Source organism: Suricata suricatta, chromosome 2, assembly GCF_006229205.1.
Source record: "Suricata suricatta isolate VVHF042 chromosome 2, meerkat_22Aug2017_6uvM2_HiC, whole genome shotgun sequence".
In the NCBI taxonomy this organism is placed as follows: Eukaryota; Metazoa; Chordata; class Mammalia; order Carnivora; family Herpestidae; genus Suricata; species Suricata suricatta.
Genome location: NC_043701.1, coordinates 97,840,429 through 97,863,487, shown reverse-complemented (window position 1 = coordinate 97,863,487; position 23,059 = coordinate 97,840,429). Strand labels below are relative to the sequence as shown.

The window sequence follows — 23,059 nt, the reverse complement described above, 5'->3', positions numbered from 1 at the left end:
GAAGTGTGGATATGAGTGGGGGAGCCCAGGATCAGGGCGGATGCCAGGAAACTGATTAGTATAGTAGAGATAATAGCAATAGTTCTGACTTAAATTTCTAATAAGGGAAGTTTATATCCCTTTGAGAAGTTAAAGGGTTTCAATAGAATTTACCTGGAAAGAATGAAATTATGACTCTTCCTTAGAATTATTTTTTCAACTTTCCCAAAGGCACCTAGTACATTTGAGGTACTCAGTAAGTGGCACTTAATATTGTTATTTTTTGCTGATTCCAGACCAAAACAGCAACTCAGGCCCTAACATGTGACCAGGGAAACAATCATCTAAAAACAATTGATAAATTTGCTGATGGTTCTGTCACTAAGAGATCAGAAAAAGCACAAGCAAAATAAAAAAACAGATAAATTGGACTTTATCAAAATTAGAAACTTTTGGGTATCAAAGACTATTATCCAGAAAGTGAAAATAACAGGCAGAATGGAAGACAATATTTGCAAATTATGTATCTGACAAGGGTTTAATCTCAAAAACATATAAAGAGTCCTTAAACAACAAAAGGATAAACAACCCAATTTTTTAAGTGAGCAAAGGACTTGAATAGACATTTCCCCAAATAAGATATGCAAATGGATAATAAACACAAGAAAAGACACCCAACATCACAAAGAGATATCACTTCAGGATGGCTATAATCAAAGGAAGGGGAAAACAATATAATACTGGCACAAAAATAAACATATGGCTCCCTGGAACAGAATAGACACTCCAGAAATAAACCTGTGCTAACATGGTCAATTAATCCATGACAAAGGAGGCAAGAATACATAATAGGAAAAAAGCTTCTTCAACAAATGGTGCTGGGAAAACTGGACAGCTTCATGCAAAAGAATGAAACTGGACCACTTTCTTACATCAGACACAAAAATAAACTCAACATAGATTAAAGACCTAAATGTGAGACCTAAAACCATAAAATTCCTACAAGAAAACATAAGCAGTAATTTATTTGACACTGGACATAGAAACAGTTTTCTAGGAGTGCTTGATTGGCTCATTCGGTTGAACCTCCAACTTTGGCTCAAGTCATAATCTCACAACCATGGGTTTGAGCCCCGTGTTGGGCTCTGTGCTGACAGCTCAGAGCCTGGAGCCTGCTTCGAATTCTGTGTCTCCCTCTCTCTCTCCTCACCAACCCTGCCCACCCCTGCCACCAGCTCGTACTCTGTCACTCTCTGTCTCTCAAAAACTAAAACGTTAAAAAAAAATTTTTTTAAGAAACAGTTTTCTAGATATGTCTTCTCTGGCAAGGGAAACAAAAGCAAGTATTGTGGGACTACACCAAAATAAGAAGCTTTTGCACATAAAGGAATCCACGGACAAAACAAAAAGGCAACCTACTGGATGGGAGAAATGATCTGCAAATCATATAACCAATAAGGGGTGAATATCCAAAATACATAAAGAACTTATACAACTCAACACCAAAAAATCAAATAATACAATTAAAAATGGGCAGAGGACCTTTACAGACATTTTTCCAAAGAAGACATAACAGATGGCCAACAGATACGAGAAAAGATGCTCAACATCACTCATCATCAGGGAAATGCAAATCAAAAACTACAATGAGATACACCTTACACCTGTCAGAATAACTAAAATCAAAATAAGAAGTGACAAGTGTTGGTGAGGATGTGGAGAAAGAAAGACCCTTGTACACTGTTGGTGGGAATGCAAATTGAAACAGCCACTGTGGAAAATAGTATGGAGGTTCCTCAAAACATTGAAAATAGAATTATTATATAACTCAGTAATTCTATTACTGGGTATTTACCCAAAGAAAACAATAACACTAATCTGAAAAGGTATTTGCACACCTATGTTTACTGAAGCATTATTTGTAATAGCCAAGACATGGAAGCAACTCAAGTGTTCAGTGATAGATGAATGGATGAAGCGGGGTATACACACACACACACACACACACACACACACACACACACACACACACTGGAAAATTAGCCATAAAAAAGAATGAAATCTTGCCACATCTACAGTTACATGGAGCTAGAGAAGATAATGCTAAATGAAGTAAGTCAGACAGAAAAAGGCCAATACTGTATGATTTCACTCATATGTGTAATTTAAGAAACAAACAAACAAACAAACAAACAAAAAGAGACAGACAAAAAAACCAACTCATAAATACAGAGAACTGCTAGTTGCCAGAAGGGAGGTGGGGTGGGGGTGAGAAAAAATAGATAAAAGAGGATTAAGAGTGCATTTATCTTGGTGAGCACTAAGAAACATACAAAACTGTTGGACCATTATACTGTACCCCTGAAACTAATATAACATGGTATGTTAATTATAATTCAATAAAAAAAACTATTTTTATTAAAGAAAATAAGCATGGGTAAGCATATGGAGAAACTGGAACCCTCACACATTGCTGGTGGGAATAATAAAATGGCCAGCCACTATAGAGAGCGTTTGGCAGTTCCTTAAAAAGCTAAATATAAAATTACCATGTGACCCAGGAATTCTACTCCTAGGTATGTATATATCCCCCCAGACTTAAAAAGAGACTCAGAGACACTTGTACACTAATATTCACAATAGCCACAAGGGGAAACAATCCAAGTGTCCATCAATAGATGAAGAAATTGACAAAATGTGGCATATACATGCAATGGAATATTATTTAGCCATAAAGGATGATGTTCTGATACATGCTGTAACATGGGTAAATTTAACATTATGTAGGGGCGCCTGGGTGGCTCAGTTGGTTAAGCGGCCGGCTTCCGCTCAGGTCATGATCTCACAGTTCATGGGTTCGAGCCCCATGTCAGGCTCTGTGCTGACAGCTAGCTCAGAGCCTGGAGCCTGCTTCGGATTCTGTGTCTCCCTTTCTCTGTGACCCTCCTCTGTTCATGTTGTGTCTCTCTGTCTCTCAAAAATAAATAAAAAAAGACATTATGCAAAGTGAAATAAGCCAGACAAAGAAAAGGATGAATACTTATGGTTCCACTTATGTGAACTATCTAGAGTAGACAAAATCATGAAGACAGAAAGTAGATTAGAGGCTACCAAGGGCCAGTGAAATGGGGAAACAGCAAGTTCTTGCTTAATGGTTACAGTTTCTTGTTTAGCGTGATGCAAGTTTTGGAAAGTTAATAGTGATGGTTGTACAACACTGTGAATTAACGCCACTGAACAGTACACCTTAAAAGTTAAAATGACAAAGTTTATGCTATATATTTTTTACCACAATGTTTAAAAAGTGGAAAAATGAAAAAAAAATCAGAATGGAGTAGTGAGAGTGGTGGTTGTGGATGGTAGAGGGTGATTAAAAATGCTTATTAACAAATAAAACAAAAAATGTAATATAAAGCGAGGGGAAAACTTTATTTGGAAGAATGAGACTTTACAATAAGTGTACCTTCTGGCATCACTCATCATAAGAACTTAAATGTTCTAGTATGGCAGAAATGTACAAGAAAAAAAAATCCTGTGACAAGAAGTATTTAGGGATGAAATGTCATGATACATACAACTTTCAAATGGTGCCCCAAAAGCATAGATATTTATATAGAAAAGGAAAGATAAAAACAAATGCAGAAGAGTTTTTAGCAAATGGTGAGTATAGACAAAAGATATAGGATGTTTGTTTATTACACAATCTTCCCTAATTTTCTATAGATTGAAAAATTTCAAAATAAAAGACAAGAGAGAGGAGACCTTTCTTTATTAAGATCTTCCAATCAGGAGTTATAATAGTATTGGGTAAATATGACAGAATTAAATATTTTTTTTTTAATCTTTCAGCAACAAGACTAAAGGGTTTCTCCCTGGAGGTTATTTCCTGTACAATATTTGAAGAGGTAGCAACATAGGCCAGAAAAGTCTAGAAAGAACAGAATAGGGTGGGGGTAGGGGGTGGAGGGGTCTACCAGCATGTTAACTTAAAATGAAGCTAAAGCCCTACAATGTCTGACACCTAGCTGAGGTGTGACATGAATTATAAAGGTAAGCCTGATCACTGATTAAAATTAAGGTTAAATAGCAATTAAAGGAAAAGGTGGGACTAATGAGAGACAACTATATGATCATTTTACTTTAACAATGTCCCAAATTGTTAAATATATCCTTTCAAATATTCTAAAATCAAGCGTTTTAATAAAACATTACATGCAGCGCCTGGGACTCCATTGATAAAGTGTCCGACTCTTGATTTTGGCTCAGGTCGTGGTTCACAGTATGAGAGAGGGAGCCCCGAGCTGAGCTTTGCACTGCCAGCTCTGGACCTGCTTGGGGTTCTCTCCCTCCCTCTCTCTCTGCCCCACCCCCGCTCATGCTCACTTGCTCCCTTTCTCTCCCCCTCACCAAAAAATAAACAAACTTAAGAAAAAATTACAAAAAACTCAGATTTTGGGAGTGCCTGGGTGGCTCAGTCGGTTAAGCATCCAACTTTGGCTCACATCACAATCTCATGGTTTATGGGTTCGAGCCCTGCATCGGGCTCTGTGCTAACAGCTCAGAGCCTGGAGCCTACATCGGATTCTTTGTGTCCCTCTCTCTGCTTCTCCCCAGGTCATGTGTGCATGCATTCTATTTCTCTCTCTCTTTGTCTCTCTCTCAAAAATAAACATTAAAAAAATTTTTTTAAACTCAGATTTTAACTACTTTGCTCCATGATATAAAACTAGTTGACAAACAAGAATAAAATTAATGTTTCTGAACTTGGAATTCCTTCAAATGCACCAAAATTCCCTTTCTCTAAATTCACAATATCATTTTGTGTTTACATCTCACAGTATTGCATTATTATAAGAATTTAGATCATCTGGGTGTCCACAGTACTTCATAAAGCCTATCACTGAAGGTGCTGGTAATAAGAACTCCCTCCGTAACCGTGGGCCCTGTTCAGAACCCCTGAAAACAACTTGAAGGCAACCATATTATATCCATCCTTTTATTCTCAGCTCACCATTCTGATATTTTATCACGCAGTAGACACTGAACCAACATTTGCAATAAACATTTGCTGGAACGTCCGATTCATGTGTTTGGTAGGCGGTACTGTTGAGATCAACATGAAGGATCAGATTTAGGAAACAGAGCCTTTTAATGTTGTTCTATTTCTGCTTTAAGTTTCCCTATTCTGGAAGAAGAAATCAAATCGTTTGTGGGGTGGGGGTGGGGGAGGAAAGAAAGAAAAGAATGAGCTATAACACAGGCACATAAAGACATACGTAACTATCAGAATAGTACCTAGCCCAATTATTTCACGGTACACAAAAACCAAAAGGAGGATATAATGCTACTAAATATACTAAAGATATTGGATACAAACAGATTCTAACTACACTAAACATAATCAGGGACAGTGAGGCATAACAGAAAGCCACTCTTATACCAAGGCCCATGGAACACAGGGAGAAAGCAGGGATGTAACCAGAGCCCACGTCCAAAGAAAACCACCAGTGGAAAACAAAGCCAAGGTAGGCAGTCTGAGGGAAGCTAGTGCTACAGAAGAGATATCACCTGTGGCAGACAGAAAGGGAGAAAAATACCCTAGCCTTTCCCTTCGTCCTACTTTCCAAACTCCTGCCAAATGCCCCCCACCAGCTCAACCCAGACAGGAGCAAGCTGATTAGGGACCTTGAAAAACGCTACCTACTCAACTCACCCTCCTTTGAGATACAAAACAGATGAGAGAAAGGCTAAGTAATAAATATGAAGGCAACCAGGCACGGGACCAGCACAAACAGCAAGTATACATGCCTTTGTGAACCCTATACTGAGGTCTCTCTGTCTTGATTTATCTCTTATTTACATTTGTTTTTATTCCTTTTTTTATTTTTGAGAGGGAGAGAAAGAGAGAGGGAGAGCGTGAGCATGGGAGGGTCAGAGAGAGAGGGAGACACAGAATCCGAAGACAGGCTCCAGGCTCTGAGCTGTCAGCAGAGCTTGATGCAGGACTCAAACCCGCCAACTGTAAGATCATGACCTGAGCCGAAGCCGGACACTCAACTGACTTAGCCACCCAGGCGCCCCTACATTTGTTTTTATTCTTAAGAGCTGCCTCAAATCTGATAATCATGTGTGTATACAAAAAAAAGGAATAAAATGTGGTAAAATGCAAAAGAACTAATGAAAATAAGTGTTTAATATATGTCAAAAACTTTTCCCTATTAATATTTCTCAAATTCAAACTGATATTTTTACCACTACTAACATCAGCTTAATGGCACAAGGAAGAAAACTTAGAGGTCACTTCTTAATTATCAAAGTAAATTACCCAGTATAGTCTATTACAAAGCTAGTGATAAAAAAGAATGTTTTCTAAGAAACAAACTAATTTAAATAGAGCAAAGACAGCAAGGTTAGGTAAAAGTGGTTTCAAAAACCTCATAAACGCTACAATTAAAATGTACATTAATTGCATATGTTAAAAAAATAGTTATATTCAAAAACTTTAAAAAATAAATAAAATGTACATTAATTGGGGCACCTGAATGGCTCAGTCAGTTAAGCATCCAGCTTCAGCTCAGGTCATGATCTCACAGTTTGTGGGTTCGAGCCCCGCATCGGGCTCTGTGCTGACAGCTCAGAGCCTGGAGCCTGCTTCAGATTCTGTGTCTCCCTCTCTCTGTGACCCTCCCCTGCTCACGCTGTCTCTCTCTGTCTCTCAAGAATTAAAAAAAAAAAAAGAAAACAGTACATTAATTGTTCAATTTTACATTTCTAATATGGCCATCTTCTCCCATTGAGTACTGAATAAATTGTGTCATTTAACAAATATTCTATTACTTCTCCACTTCAGAATGCAAGACACAGTGTTTAGATCTCATGAGTGGATCCAGTATGTTCCCATGAAATTTTAAATACAAGTTAAATGCCTAGGGACATAAAATAAGCCTAATTTTTTTAATGAGGAAAAAAAGCTAGAAAATTAACTTGACTAAATGATATGTAGTGTAAATAAGCTATGTTTTAAACAGACACATCAAAATCACCTTGAATAGGAATTTTGAAATTAACTTTCCTAAAACATATTCAGAATATAAATACTTTATATTCTATAACATAGAATACTTTATATTCTATACTCATTTTACAGGTTTGCTCTTTTTAAATTAGTAAATAACTTATTTTGAAACAACTATAGATTTACATATAATTGTAAGAAGTAACAAACATAGAATTCCTATACCTTTACCAAGTTTCTCCCAATGGTAATATCTTATGAAACTATATACATTACAACCAGAATACTAACATCAATATAGTCAAAATGCAGAATATTTCTACCACCCCAAAAATCCCTATTACTCTTTCATAGTAACACCCACTTTCTTCTCAGTAGCCTGTTAATAGGAGGGATTACATTGATTGATTTTAGAAATTGAATCAGCCTTGCATCCCTGTAATAAACAACATTTGGTCTTGGTGTTAAATTCTTATATGTTGCTGAATTCTGTTTGCTAATATTTTCCTAAGGATTTTCATATCTATATATTCATGAGATATTGGTCCATAGTTTTTATTTCTTATATAACCTTTGTCTGGTTTTAGTATTAAGATAATACTATTTTCATAAAATGAACCGAGAAATGTTCTCTCCTATTTTCTGACAGACTGTGTGGAATTGATATTTAAACTTCAGGGCCTGGAGATTTATTTTTTGGGAGTTCTTAAAATATAAATTAAATTTCCCTAATAGTTATAGAGTGCCCACAATTGTTATACTGTACTTTCATTTTCATTTAGTTCAAACTATGCTTTAAGTTTCTCTTCAGACTTTCTCTTTGATCCATAGATTATTTAGAAGTATGTTGTTCGGTTTCGGTTGAAGATTTTCAGTTACTGGTTTCTCACTGGAGTTCACTGTGGTTAGAAAACACACTCTGCATTTTTTTATATGGATTGAAGTTGTTTTATGGTCTAGGATGTGATCTATTTTGGAACTATTACATGGACTAAAAAAAAAAACATGTATTCTACTGTTGTTGATGAAATTTCATTATATGTAAATAAGCTCCTAATGGTTAGATTGTGTTCGAACAATCTTCTATATCTTTGCAGATTTTCTAAGTGGTTCTATCAGGTCCTGAGAGGGGGGGTGTTTCAGGTCTCAATTTTAATTGTAGATTTACCTGTTTTTCCTTTTATTTTATTAAAAAAAATTTTTTAATGTTTATTTTTGAGTCAGAGAGAGACAGAGTACAAACAAGGGAGGGGCAGAGAGAATGGGAGACACACAATCCAAAACAGGCTCCAGGCTCTGAGCTGTCAGCACAGAGCCCAGTGCAGGGCACGAACCCACGAACCGTGAGATCATGACCTGAGCTGAAGTAGGGCGCTTAACCGACTGAGCCACCCAGGTGCCCCTGTTTTTCCTTTTAATTCCACCACTTTATAGATACAAGTTTAAGATTGTTATTTCTTCTGAATGGTTTGACCCTTTTATGATTATATAATGTCCTCCTCTGACTTCATTCTTTACTCTGAATTCTACTTTATCGGATATTAATGGAGCCACTCCTGCTTTCCTCTGATGAATGTTTGCATGACATCTCTTTCCATCCTTTTAATTTCAGCCAGCCAATATTATTAAATTTGAAATAAGTTTCTTGCAGGGGGCACATATTTGGGTCATGTTTCCTAATCCGGTCTGCCAGTGTCTTTTAACTGGTATACTTAGAACATTTATATTTAATGTAATTGTTATATATTAATACTTAAGTCTGCCATATAACTTTTTGTTTTGTTTGTTCTGTTTTTCATTACTCTGTTTAATTTTTCCTGCTCTCTTACAGGTTATTTAAAATACTTTTTAGATTTTTTTTTTGGTTTATCTGAATGTATCTTTTTGTACAGTTTTAGTGGTTGCTCTAGATACTACATCATATATACAACTTATCAGACATTTTACCAACATATGTATAACTTATCATTTTACCAATCTGAGTGAAATACATAAGCTTTACCTCTCTTTACGCCTATGATGGTTCATTTTATGTGTCAACCTGGCTAGGTTATAGTGCCTAGACAAACAAATACACCACTCTGGATGCTGTTGTGAAGGTAGTTTTTAGATGTGATTAGCATTTAAACCTGTAGCCTTTCAGTACAGCAGATTACTCAGTATAATGTGAGTGGACCTCCATCAGCGGAAGACCTTAAGAAAAAAGACTGAGGTTCCAGGCATTGGAAGGAACTCTGCATCCAGACTGACTGGCTTTGGACCGGGGACTGTAATGTTAACTCTTGCCAGAATTTCCAGCCTGCCAGCCTACACTGCAGATTTTGATTTTCCAGCCCTCACAATTGTATAAACCAATTTCTTCAAAGTCCATCCATCAATTTCTCTGCTGTTTCTTTGGAAAACCCTAAAACATGATCCTTTAACCTACTCCCATTTATATTTCCCTAAATATTTCCTCTATATACATTTAGAATCACCTCAGTGCTGTAATTTTTGCATCAACCATTATAGTTTAGAAAACTCAAGAAAAGGAAACCTACTGAAAAACCCTTATTTTTATTTACTGTGTTCTGTCTTCCCTTCTTCCTGATAATACCAAGGTCCCTCCTTTTACCATTTTTTAATTTATAGTACTTCCTTCAGCCATCTCTTAGATTAGGTCTGCTACTCTTTTCTTTCATCTGAGAATGTCTTTGAATTTCCCTTTCATTTCTGAAGGATATTTTCACTAAATATAGAATTCTGTATTGATAGTTCTTTCCTTTCAGCACTTGAAACATATTTTATCACTTCCTTCAGGCCTCAGTGGTTTCTGATGAGAAATGCTGAGGTGTTTTTCCACTATAAATAAAATGTCATTTCTTTTTCTCCAGGTACATTTAAGATTTTTTTTTCTAGTTGCTCTTTAAGTTTTCAGAAGTTTAATTATGATTTATCTTGATATGGATTTTAGGGGGCTTAGCCTGCTTGGGGGTTCACTCAGCTTTCTTTTTAAAATTTTTTAATGTTTACCTATTTTTGAGAGAGAGGGCAAGCAGGGGAGGGGCAGAGAGAGAGTGAGAGAGGATCCGAAGCAGGCTCTGTGCTAACAGCAGAGAGCCTGACACAGGGCCCAAACCAATGAACCATGAGATCACAACCTGAACCAAAGTCAGAGGCTTACCCAACTGGGCCAGCCAGGTGCCCCTAAAGCTCCTCGAATCTGAGGTCAATGTCTCATCAAATTTAGGAATTTTGCAACCACTATTTTTTCTAAATGCTTTTTCCGGCTCTGCCCTCATTCTCCTCTCCTTCCAAAACGCCAATGACACAAATGTTACATCTTTTGTTACACTCTCACAGATTTCTAAATGTCTAAGGGCTTTTCCCCAGTCTATTTTTTCTCTTGTTCAGATTGTGTAATTATATTGTTCTATATTCCAGTTCACTGATTCTTTCAACTCCATTCTGTTAAATCAATCTGCTGAGCTTTTTATTTCAATTACTGTACTTTTCAGTTCAAAAATTTCCATTTGGTTTTCCTTTATATGTTCTATTTATGTGCTGAGACTTTCTATTCCTTTGTTGAGGCTATTTTTTCACTTGCTTTGTATTCATTAATTTCTCCTTTAAGTACTTTTAATAATGACCGCTTTAAAATCTTTTTCAGATAATTCTAATATCTGTCATTGGTTGTTTTTTTTTCATTCAGTCAGATTTTCCCAATTCTTATGACAAGTGATTTATATTTGAAACTTAGACACTGACCTATTAGTTTATGAGATCTTTGATCTTATTTAAACCTCCTATTTTAGTCATCTGAGTGGCTCAGTCAGTTGGGCGTCTGACTCTTGGGTTTCAGTTCAAGTCATTACCTCACAGTTTGTGAGTTCGAGCTCTGCATTAGGCTGTACACGGGCAGTGGGGAGTCTGCTTGGGATCCTCTCTCTGCGCCTTCCCTGCTTGCTCTCTTTCAAAATAATAAACTTAAAAAATACACACACACACACACACACACACACACACACATCTCTATATACATATATGTATATAGATAGATAGATAGATGTTTTAAATGACTTTATCTGATGCCACTGTGGCAGGGCAGAGGGGTGCCCCCTTACTATTGCCAGATGGAAGAAGTCTAGTTTCCCTGTTCAGCCTCCACTGTCACCCGAGGGTAGTGAGCTCCCAGTACTGCTGTATGGAAGTTTCAGGTCCACATGCACTCTGCACTGATAACATGGTGGGGATGGGCAATAGCTAAAGTCCTGACTCTCCACTAAGACTCCTCTGACAACACCTCAGAGGGAGGGGGACGGTCACCTCACTACTGATATGGAAGCCCAGGCTCCCCAGGTGGTCTCCAGAGGTACCAGGGGGGAGGGAGGTGCTGAGTGCCTTATTACAGTCTCATAAGGGTGCAAGTGCAGGCTCCCCATCTGGCCTTTGATCACGCGGGTGGTGATGCAGCCACAATATTTTTCTGTGATCCTTAACTGGAGGAAAATGGTTATTGTCTAAAAGTTTTCTGTCTGGCCAGGTTGCCCCTTTCTTGGCTATAAGGGCAGGCTTCTGTAGGGAAGATTACTGGCTTCTCCAGCTTCAAGTCTGGAATAGATGAGGTTGAACAAAACAGAACAAAACGGGAATTATGCCACTGTGTCCTGAGGTCCCTAGCCAGTCTTTTTCTCTTCCAGATTCTGTTTGTTTTATATAAAATGTCCAGGATTTTCTGTTGTACTTGAATGGGAAAGGGAAAGACGGATAGCATAGGAACAAGAAAAGGAGGGATCTCCATCTTCCCAAATTCCCCAGTTTAGAGAAGTTTTTGTAACTGGTGTTCTTCAACTACAAAAGATATTCTCTAGCAGCTTGTTATGGCACTGTTCCCATTCATTACTCACATGATAATTTATATATTTGAAAAACTGATTAAAGTTAAGAAATTTTAACCTGTGTTTCTAAAGGTTATTTTTTATAGATTTATATGGAAAAACAACTATTTGTAAACTTATTTGCAGAAGGGTATTTATTTGTTTTAGAGAGAGAGAGAGCATGCGCACACTGTGCACACAGGAGAGAGAGGGAGGGCAGGGGTGGGGGAGAGGGGGAGAGAGAGAGAGAGAAAGAAAGAGAGAGAGAGAGAGAGAGAGAGAGAGAGAGAGAATCCTAAGCAGGCTCCATGCTTAGTGTGGAGCCAAACACAGGACTGGATCTATTCACTCTGGGACCACAACCCAAGCCAAAATCAAGAGTCAGATGCTCAACCGACTGAGTCACCCAGGCACCCCTGCAGAAGAGCATTTAAATATCAACATTAAATTGTTCTCCAGTTCTTCCAAAATATTTTTGAAATCCGTTTCTTTAAAAGTGTTCAACCACGTTGGTAGATAGTAAAACCAAAACTCTTAAAAGAAAGCAGGGTCCATCCTTGGAAGGAACAGTCTGTAGTGATGAAACACTAGTATTGCTATAGATTCAGAAACAGTTTAGGAAACCATGCAGCAACTGCAAAGTGTTCTATTAACAGTCACTGTGAGGCTCAGATGAAGAATCCCCAGTTCACTGTTCTAAGCAAAACTCAGAATCCAAAACATGTTACATGGGAAGAAAAAAGTTATAACAGAAAAGACTAAGAATATTGAGAAAAGGATATAAAGCAGAGAAAATGGTTTTGTTACAGAGAAAGCAAAGTTGCTGTTCAAAATTTACAGTGACCTGTAAAGGTGAACTTATCTGCCTATGACCTTCGCGAAAGTAACAATTCATTGATGACTACCATTTAAAAAAAAAAAAAGCTTACGCTTACCTCCCCAGCTGGGAAAAATGGGTTAAACAGTTCAAGGGAAGACTATTTACTAATAAATAAAAAGCCTTCTAGCTTTTTTGTATAGCAACGCAAAGCTGAATGGTTTCTATAGATGGTTATGGGTTCAAGTTATCCAGAACCTAAAATTCTGATTTTATTGTAACTTAAATCAATATTTATGTATTACTGCCATGTCATATTAATGGAACAAGAAATGGAATTCAAATAATGAATCTGGAGTAACTGGCTACCGAATTTGGAAAAAAGAATCTGCATCTCTTACTGCTTACACCAGAAATCTCAACTAGATTACAGGTATGTAAATGTAAAAACAAAAACAAGATCCATCATAATATATTGAAGTATAAGCTTTGGCAGAATATCTTAAGCATAAACCTAAACCATAAAAAATGACAGACACAGGGTGCCTGGGTGGCTCAGTCAGTTGAGCATCTGACTCTTGATTTCACCTCAGGTTATGATCTCAGGATTATAGGACTAAGCCCAGCATCTTCTGTGATGAACACAGAACCTGCTTAAGATTCTCTCTCTCTCTCTCTCTCTCTCACTCTGTCCCTCTCCCCTGCTCACTGTATCTCTTTAAAATTAAAAAAAAATTGTTTAATAAAAAATGAGACATATTCTGCTATCTAAATTTTTTAAGCAGTAATACCAAGTTATTAGGCAATTGAAAAACCAGAAAAAAATATATGCAACATACACAAACAGTATTAATGTCTTTAAAAAGAATCAGTCAATTAAGGGGCGCCTAGGTGGCTCAGTTGGTTAAGCGTCCAACTTCAGCTCAGGTCATGATCTCGCAGTTCTGAGTTTGAGCCCTGTATGGGGCTCTGTGCTGACAGCTCAGAACCTGGAGCCTGCTTGGGATTCTGTGTCTCCCTCTCTCTCTGACCCTCCCCTGCTCATGCTCTGTCTCTCTCTGCCTCAAAAATAATAAACAAACATCTTTAAAAAACTGAGTTGTGGGGCACCTGGTGGCTCAGTCAGTTGACCATCCAACACTTGATTTTCCGCTCAGGTCATGATCCCATGGGATTGAGCCCTGTATTTAATTCTGTGTTAAGCAAGGAGCCTATTTAAGGTTGATTCTCTCTCTCTCTCTCTCTCTCTCTCTCTCTCTCTCTCTCTCTCTTTCTCTCTCTGCCCTTCTCCCATTTGTGCTCACTTTCTCTCTCTAAAAAATAAAATGGAAAAAAAATTTTTTTAACCCGAGTCCTTATACACAGCTGGGCAGCATAGCACAGATGGCTGCTACCTTTTAAAATATCACCATTACAGGCACCTCTGTGGCTTAGTTGGTTGGGCATCCAACTGTTTTTAATATTATTTTTGAGAAAGAGAGTGCACAAGGGAGGGACAGAGAGAAGGGGTACAGAGGACCTAAAGTGGGCTCTGAGCTGACAGCAGTGATCTGGATGTGGGGTTAGAACTAACAAACCAGGAGATCATGAACTAAGCCAAAGTTGGATGCTTACCTGACTGAGCCCCCTGAGGTGCCCCTGGCATCCAACTCTTAATTTTGGCTCAGGTCATGATCTCATGGTTGATGGATTCAAGCCCCGCATTGGGCTCCGTGCTGGCAGTACAGAGCCAGCTCGGGATTCTCTCTCTCCCCCCGCCCCTCCCTGCCTCTTCCCAGCTCAGGCTCACATGTATTCTTGCTCTTAGTCAAAAATAATTAAAAATTTTTTTTAATCACAGTTATTTTTCCCAAGTATAAAAACTTTTTCAAGTATTTACCTTGTTAAAAGATTTGCTTCTTTGTTGTTTCTATCATTGTCCTTGGACTAAGCAGAATGCAAACAATGTAATTTCCGCATCTCTGCCACAAGAACCTCCATCTCAGTGTATACCAACTCCTTCCTCTCTAAGTCACCCAAATTTGATCAAGAGCAAATGCAGGCTAACCCTCATCGATTCATAAGAACCATAATAAAGGTGTTTCTATAAAAACAGAAAGTGCCTAGGGCATTTCCAGATAAAGAAGGTAAACTGAAAAAAGGCAATTAACCTCTGCCGACCTTGGATGAAAGAGGACTTCAACCACCTCCATTTTGACCTCAGAATCTACTTTCTAACTTATTAAGTTCTTATTTCCAGAGGCGCCTGGGTGGCTCAGTCGGTTAGTAAGTGTCCGACTTCGGCTAAGGTCATGATCTCACGGTTTGTGAGTTCGAGCCCCGCATCAAGCCTCTGTGCTGAATGCTTACTCAGAGCCTAGAGCCTGCTTCAGATTCTGTCTCCTTCTCTCTGCCCCGCCTCACTCATGCTCTGTTTCACTCTATCTCTCAAAAATAAAATGTAAAAAAAAATTTTTTTTAAGGATACAAAAAAAAATCTTTAAAAAAAGTTATTTCCAGCTTCTTTCTAAACTCAGGGTGAAGATCCTGTGGGAAAAGCATCTTGTGATGGGAACCAAAACTGCCCCCTCAAGTAAAGAACTGCCCTGAACCAGCAAGACCCTGTGTGACTGACCCAAGACAGTGACCAAATGGACCTTCACTGACCAACTGTACTACCCACCAACCCTTATCTCACATTTTCCTTATAAAACCATGAGGTATTTTTGGCACTTTGGAGACATCTGGGACACTAGTCCACTGTCTTCTCGGTGTTGGCCTCACTAAAATAAATTCCTTTCTTGTCACCACCACTTGTCTCTGTGCCTTCAGATTCTGTTAGTGGGGAGCCAAACTTTGTCTATTGGGGATCCCTGGAGCTAGGGGTGCTCTTGTACCCCTGGGTCCCGGCTACATGGACACTCCACCAAAACAGTGAAGGTGCTTTTTGCTCTTTTTCTTTCTTTCTCTTTTTAAGCATAAATCCACAAGCCAAAGATAACAGAAGAGGAGACAATAACAATACAACTTTAGAAGCTAGAAAGCAAAGGGATGAATGTTAACTGACTTAGCAGATGTGAAAATTTGAATCTTAGAAGAACAACTAGGAAACAATTCCATTTTCTCCACAGAACCCACCCTTAAAATGCCCAGGAATTGTTAGACTGGGTACCAATGAAAATATGGATTAAAAAAGGACTAAAAGAGAATAGGGTAAAAATGTTTCTATGAAGACATTTGATTCCTAAGTTATCTAGAACATCTTTAAACTGGGCAATAGCCCCCTCACCCCCTACAGAAAATCTGAGATTTTCTGAAGCCAGTGAAACAGCAGAGGACCTGGGTACCACAGTGCAAACTGGGGGAGTAAGTGAAAATTTACATAGTGAGTGCTTACACCACCTCTCCTCCCCCAGCCTGACTCCCGTTCAGATCCCAGAACACTTGGAGGCCTACCCTCTCCAGCAAGATTGGAAGTCCTTCTCCGGAAAATCTGACCAGCTCAAGAGGAAAGACCTAAATACACCGATATTTGGGATACCACAAAGAAACAGACACTGATATTGTGTAATAGAGTTTGGCCGGCCTTTGTCCCTAGTTCCTGGGAGGTAGCCCCTGTTCGGAATTTCCTGAATGATAAGACTGTCTTTTTTACTCTTGATGGACCCCTGGGACCCCACTGATAGTTTATATTAACAAGGTGAATCAGACTAGGCCCCCAGATAGTTTGAGGCTAAAGAGAAGACACAGCATGGGGGCTGGGCATGCCAGAAAGACCAACTATGTGATTAGAGAGCTGTGGCTTTTCAGTAATGTCAGACGAGAGAGAAGGGCTGGAAAGTGAATTCAACCATGTGGGTAATGTAATAATCCACTCAATCGTGTTTGCACAATAAAACTCCAATAAAAACGCTGGACACAAAGTTCAGGTGAGTCTCCCTCCCCTTAATCCGATCACACATGAATGTGCCAAGAGAGTAATGCGTCCTGATCCCACGGGGAGAAGACAACAAGACTTCGCCTTTGGAGCCTTCTCAGACTTGCCCCCTGTGTGTCTCCCTTTTGCTGGTTCTGATTTTATTTTTGCTATAAAGAAAACTATAAAAGTAAGTATAGTCCTTTCAGGGAGTTCTCTGGGCCAATCTAGTGAACTACCAAACCTGAGGGGGTAGAACACTGGTCAGAAGTGAGATTGGCCTGGGACACCCACACTTGTGGCTAATGTCTGAAGTGAGGGCAATCTTTTGGAGGATATGCCCTTAACCTGTGAAATTTGGCCTAATTCCAGGTAGTTGGTATAAAAAGTCACTACAAATACTAAAGATGCTCCCAAGGAAATGTCCCAGTCAGATTATCCTAGAGTGAATAACATCCAACAACTCAACACTTCCTATTAAACTTTTAGTTGTCTCATTCTTTTAAAAAGCCTCAAGGGCACCTGGTTGGCTCAGTTGGTAGAGTATGCAACTCTTGATCTCAGATTTGTGATTTCAGGCTCTGCATTAGATATAGAGATTACTTAAAAAACACAAAATCTTAAAAAAAATCTTTAAAATAAATGAATGAATAAATAAATATATTAAAAAGCCTTAATAGACTAAGGATCACTGACATGTTTGGATGAAATGTAAAAACATTTCAGAAAATGTATCACTGACAACCTTTGATAAATAAGAAAAAAAAGAGCTCTCAGAAATTAAAAATATGACAGGGCTTCTGGGTGGCTCAGTCAGTTAAGCGTTCCACTCTTGGTTTCAGCTCAGATCATGATCCCACAGTTCCTGAGTTTGAGCCCCATGTCAGGCTGTTTGATGACCACATGGAACTTGCTTGGGATTCTGTCTCTCCCTCTCTCTCTGCCCCTCCCCTGCTCATACTCTGTCTCTAAATAAATAAACATTAAAAAAATGTTTTTAAGACACTAAAAATATGAGAAAATTTAAAACTCCACAAAGAGTTGAAAATAAAGATGAGTAAATATCTAAAAACAACCAAAAAAAGACAAAGAAATAGAAACTAGGAGAGTAAATAATGGAAAATTCAAGGGCCAGTTCATAGGGCCCAAAGGCTGAGCAACAGAATTTCAGAAAGAATGAAAATAATGGGGAGGGGGGCACCTGGGTGGCTCAGTCGGTTAAGCCTCCGACTTCGGCTCAGGTCAGATCTCACGTTCGTGGGTTCGAGCCCCTCGTCAGGCTCTGTGCTGACAGCTAGCTCAGAGCCTGGAGCCTGCTTCCGGTTCTGTGTTTCCTTCTCTCTGCCCCTCCCCCTCTCACGGTCTGTCTCTCTTTGTATCAAAATAAATAAAACATTAAAAAAAAAAGAAAGAAAAGAAAAAGAAAATAATGGGGAGGAAGAAATCAAATAAAGAATTTAGGAAAAATATCCCTAAATCGAAAGATATGTTTTAGGACTTAAAGTGGCCACTGAAGCTCCCTTTTCCCAATCTCCAAAATCATGGCAGGCAGAAATGGGGGCGTTCTAAAGATTTTCATCTTCACTCCTACCCAGAGTCACTTCAGTGTCAGAACCCTGGGACCAGCCACTCAGGTACAGCTGTCCTGAAATCAACAACTTTTTGGAAAACAGGAACCAAACACTCCTTAGGGTGCCACAATCCAACATCTAATGTCCTGATGTCAACACACCTGATTTTGCTGACATAAGATAAAGTGCTGGTGTTTTTCAAGCTGCAACCTGAAAGAATTACCAATTAGAATCTACAAAACAACATTCCTTCTTTTATCTGTTAGAATCACCTAAAAATTCCCTTTAGAAGCAAGCAGCAAGTATTTGCACCAATGTTGTTAAAGGATCAGGAATGGAGCAGAAATTTTATCCCAAATTTCAGAATCTGTTATGTGATCTAGAAGCTAGGCTGGATATAGTTCTATAAAAATCAGACACTAACTTATCAAAATTAAAATTCAAAAAGATGAGAGTCTCCTGGGTGGCTCAGTCGGTTGAGTGTCCTACTTCAGCTCAGGTCATGATCTCACGGTTCGGGCTCTGTACTGACAGCTCAGAGCCTGGAGCCTGCTCCAGATTCTGTGTCTCCTTCTCTCTCTGCCCTTCCCCTGCTCGCACTATCTCTCTCTGTCTCTCTCCCTCTCAAGAAATAAACACTAAAAAATATATTTTTTTAATTTAAAAAGATGACACATTAAATATTCTTACACAAACTGATAAGTTCCAGTTTGGGATAAAACAAGCACATCATGGAAATAAACAGATTAGCACAGAAGGAGCCAGTTACTTTAAAGAATTATTTGAAAGAACTGCAAGAGTTGTGATTCATAAAAAGATATAAATCAAGCTTTTGATAAAATACTGTAGAACTTAATTTTCACTAGATTTAGCGCCATTTTAAAATCATCGCTTGATGGTTGTAAACAAAATATATCCTTCATAAGTAGCAGGGTTTACTTAAGGTATATATTTAACATGGATATACCTTAGAAACCCAAACTCTTAAGAAAGTTAAACTCTGATCTCTAGTAAATATTTTTCTTGAAAGATAATTAGTCTTCTGCAGGTAGAGAGGGAAAAACAAAAACCTAATAACCTAACAGAAGTTTAACCATGTGAAGGCAGTATGTTCTTTTGAAAGAATGTTCATTTTATTCACATTAGCATGTGAACTATAAAAAGCCTTAGTTTCATACTTGATTTTTCTTTGCTATATCTACAGAGAAGTTAAATAAGTGACCATTTTTAGCACAGTTACAAAAAAGTCTATTCTTTTCAAAATAAATACACAGAAATTTTCTATTTGCTCCTAATATTATTTCAATAATACCATTTTATTGAAGTGTTTGAAATGGTTTGAAACTTTTTTTTTTTTAACGATGAAGGGTAAAATAAACCTTGTACATGGATTGTATCACTGGCAACCTCAATCAACACAGTAAATGAATGGATATGTTACTATAATGGGTGATATCTATGTGGCATTAAGGTAACCCCCATTGAGTAAAGAGAAGTCCACATTTAAAGGAAGTTAAGCCAAGGGTAAATATAAATGGAAGACTTTCTGTAATTCTTATTTTTTCTTCTGACATTAATGAAATTTATATTTGTGAAGGAACTTGCAGAGTATTTGCATAAAGAAGTAACATATCATTTGGTAGAAAAAGGCAAAAATGGGAGTAGGTATTAGAATGATAACAGTTAAAAAGTCTGAAGTCATTTTGACTTTATTGCTTACATACAATTATGATTATGTTTTTAAAAAATGTGTTTTGGGTGCGCCTGGGTGGCTAAATCCGTTGAGTGTCGGACTTCGGCTCAGGTCATGATCTCAGAGTCTGTGAGTTTGAGCCCCAGCTCAGCTGGGCTCTGTGCTGACAGCTCAGGGCCTGGAGCCTGCTTCAGATTCTGTGTCTCTCATGCTCTCTCTCTCTCAAAAATTAAAAATTTTTAAAAACAATTTTAAAAATTTTGTTAAACAAATGTATTTTGGTTTTAGGACTTTCGTAATTTGGACAGTATATCCTCATTGGAAGTGGTTGGTTGGTGGAGACCACTTGAAATGTTGTAGATGATGTGTAGAGACAATCAGAGCATGATCATTATCCTGAGTCATGAATATTGTATCTCTTAGATATCATGGGTACTAGTAAAGAAATAAACTTATGAAATTTGGGGGAAAATAAATAAAGTACCCACTGGGGTCCCAGCACATGTATGAAACAAATGCATACCCAGGGACATCATTTTGAAAAATCTCAGAACAGTATTATGGGACTGGGACAAATATCTCACAAACTTCCAAAAAATAAGTCACATATAAAGGATGAAGAGTCAGTGGCGCCTAGGTGGCTCAGTTGGTTAAACATGCAACTCTTGGTTTTGACGCAGGTCATGATCTCACAGTTCATAAGATATAGAGCCCCATGTCGGGCTCCACACTGGCAATGTATGGACTGCTTAGTATTTTCTCTCTCCCTGTCTCTGTCCCTCCCCTGCTCAGGTGCACTCTCCTCTAAAAATGAATAAACAAACTTTAAAACATAAAAAAAAAATCTGAGGTCACCTGGGTGGCTCAGTCAGTTAAGCATCCAACTTCAGCTCAGGTCATGATCTCACAGTTTGTGGGTTAGACCCCCACGTTGGGCTCTGTGCTGACAGCTCAGAGCCTGGAGCCTGCTTCAGATTCTGTGTCTCCTTCTCTCTCTGCCCCTCCCCCTTCTCGCACTCTGTCACATCTCTCTTAAAAAAAAAAATAAATATTTTAAAAAAGTAAATAAAGAAAGAAATTGTTTAAAAGAATGAAGAATCAAAACAGCATTAAATTCACAAAAAGAGCACTGGAAGCTAAGGAGAGGGGGAAAAAAAGAAAAAGAAAAAAGGCTTTAAAATCCAAGAGAAAACTATTTCCAAATTAGGACTCCATACTCAGTCAAATTTTCAAGTAAGCATGAGAGTAGGGGTATAAAAAGAGCTTTTCAGATACGCAAGGATCTAAACTTTGACCTTCCTCGTACCTTTCTGAAAAACTGCAAGGACCGGTTCCCCTAATATGAGGGAGAGACAATAAAGAGGAAGCCGCAGAATTCCAGGCAACAGGAGATCCAACACAAGAGAGAGGTAAAGGGATGACAGTGCAGGAAGATCCTACAATAATTCACCACCACAAGCCTAGAGAAGACAAAGTCCAAACCAGAGATCAGAAGACTCTCGGAAAGATTTCTTCTAGATAAATCTGATGAAATACCTAGTGTGTCTGAATACACTGGGAGGAGACTTAACAACTGTGGGAGATTTAGGGTAGAAAACTAGGCAAAGAAACAAATTGGTATTTACTAATTAATTCTAGAGGGGGAAAATATGGTTATACGTGAAAGGAAAAGCAATCATGTACTACATGGCTCAGTAATGAGTAATGAATACCACTAACACAGTCATAATAATGCAAACATTGAATATTGTTCTAACCAAAATTGAGATGGGGAAATGGCAGGACTATAAGGACATGTGTGTGTGAAAACAGCCTGAGGTGGGAGGGATGCAATTTGGGTTGAAAAAGAAAGCTGAACCCTCGCCTGCACAGTGGGAAGCTAACAGATAATTTCTATAACTGAAAAATCAAGAAGCACCTCAGAGAGCATGTTATTTGGAGGTATGGAGGTAATCACCAAATAAATCAGAATAAATAATTTAAGATGACTGGCTCTAAGGAATGGGAAGTTTGAATACTGCTGGAGGTGGGAAAAACTGCCCTTTTTTATTACCAGACTCATAACACATTTTGATTCTTTAAATACATACATGTATAACTAAAAAGAAAAAGCCACTGAAATAGAGAAAATGCCCACACACTCATATACAAAGTGTTCTATCTCCTCTCTCTCTTAAGTCTTAAAGGCAAGTGAGACCATGGCAGTCATATAGAACTTAAAACACAGCAGGAAAATAAAAGAAAGAAAGAAAGAAAGAAAAAGAAAAGAAAAACACAGCAGGAAACCAGAAAGTGAAAAGGAGAATGGCAACAAACAAAACTGAAGACCCAGGCAAATGCTGCTTCCAGGGACTAACAGGTGTTACACAACCGAAGGTCTGTACTGGCACAGTCAGGAGAATGTACATGTGAACAAGGTGTTATAATACTATGCTAATCATGCATGGAAAGGTCATTTTTTTAGAGACACATATGGAAATATCTGGCAGTGAAATGTCACAATTTCTATAATTTAACTGGTCTTCAAGAATTAGACAAAACAAATTGGCAAAATGTTAATAATTGTTAAATCTAGGCAACAGCCATGTAGATATATAGGCATTTATCACAGTTCCTACTTGTCAGTATATTTGAATTTTTTCGTAATAAAAAGTCGAGAAAAATGTACTTTGTAAAGACCTACGCATGAAGTAATGAGATTTCCCTCCATGACTACCTTTAAACGTGGATAAGTCGAAGAGGAGAAAACGAGGAATAGTCCATGGTCATCTTACCATATCCTGCCATAGAGGCGCCGTTCTCAACATCCACTGCGTTCTTATTTTCCTCTGCTAGAGCTTTAACATATCTTTTGCTTAAATCTAGTATCTGTTCACGTAACTTGACACTGCTTTGATGTCTTGGTTGCTGAAAAGTATAGTGCAGTAACATCAATCCCCAAATGAGTCCAAATACAAGCAACAGTAAACTCAATTTCTGGGACATAGTTTTCCTTGAAATTGTAAAAATCATTTCTGATGAAGAAAACAGACTCAAATGAAGAGTGGTAACTGGTCGTAAGCCACCAAACGATCAAGACTTTTGAAAGAAAAAAGAAAAAAATTTCCTTCTCTAATGTATATTCTTCATCTTCAGCAAGGTTGCCTCCAACTCTCAATTAACTCTGTAAAATTGAGAAGGGAAAAATTGATTAGTTTTAACCTATACCAGCAACAGAATAGACAATGATAGAT

At 38.1% G+C, this 23,059-nt stretch overlaps 1 protein-coding gene across 9 annotated transcripts in view; it reads right to left on the bottom strand.

Moving 5' to 3' along the window:
• CCDC126 (coiled-coil domain containing 126) overlaps positions 1–23,059 on the bottom strand; it is a 94,861-nt gene that overhangs the window by 2,205 nt on the left and 69,597 nt on the right. For all 9 annotated transcript variants that reach the window (XR_003905071.1, XM_029930240.1, XM_029930200.1 and 6 more), the window contains one exon: positions 22,601–22,989. Coding sequence is in view for 8 of the 9 variants with exons in the window: in XM_029930240.1 (XP_029786100.1) it covers positions 22,601–22,838 (238 nt within the window). In the remaining variant the exon portion in view is untranslated. The remainder of the gene's footprint in view (positions 1–22,600; positions 22,990–23,059) is intronic.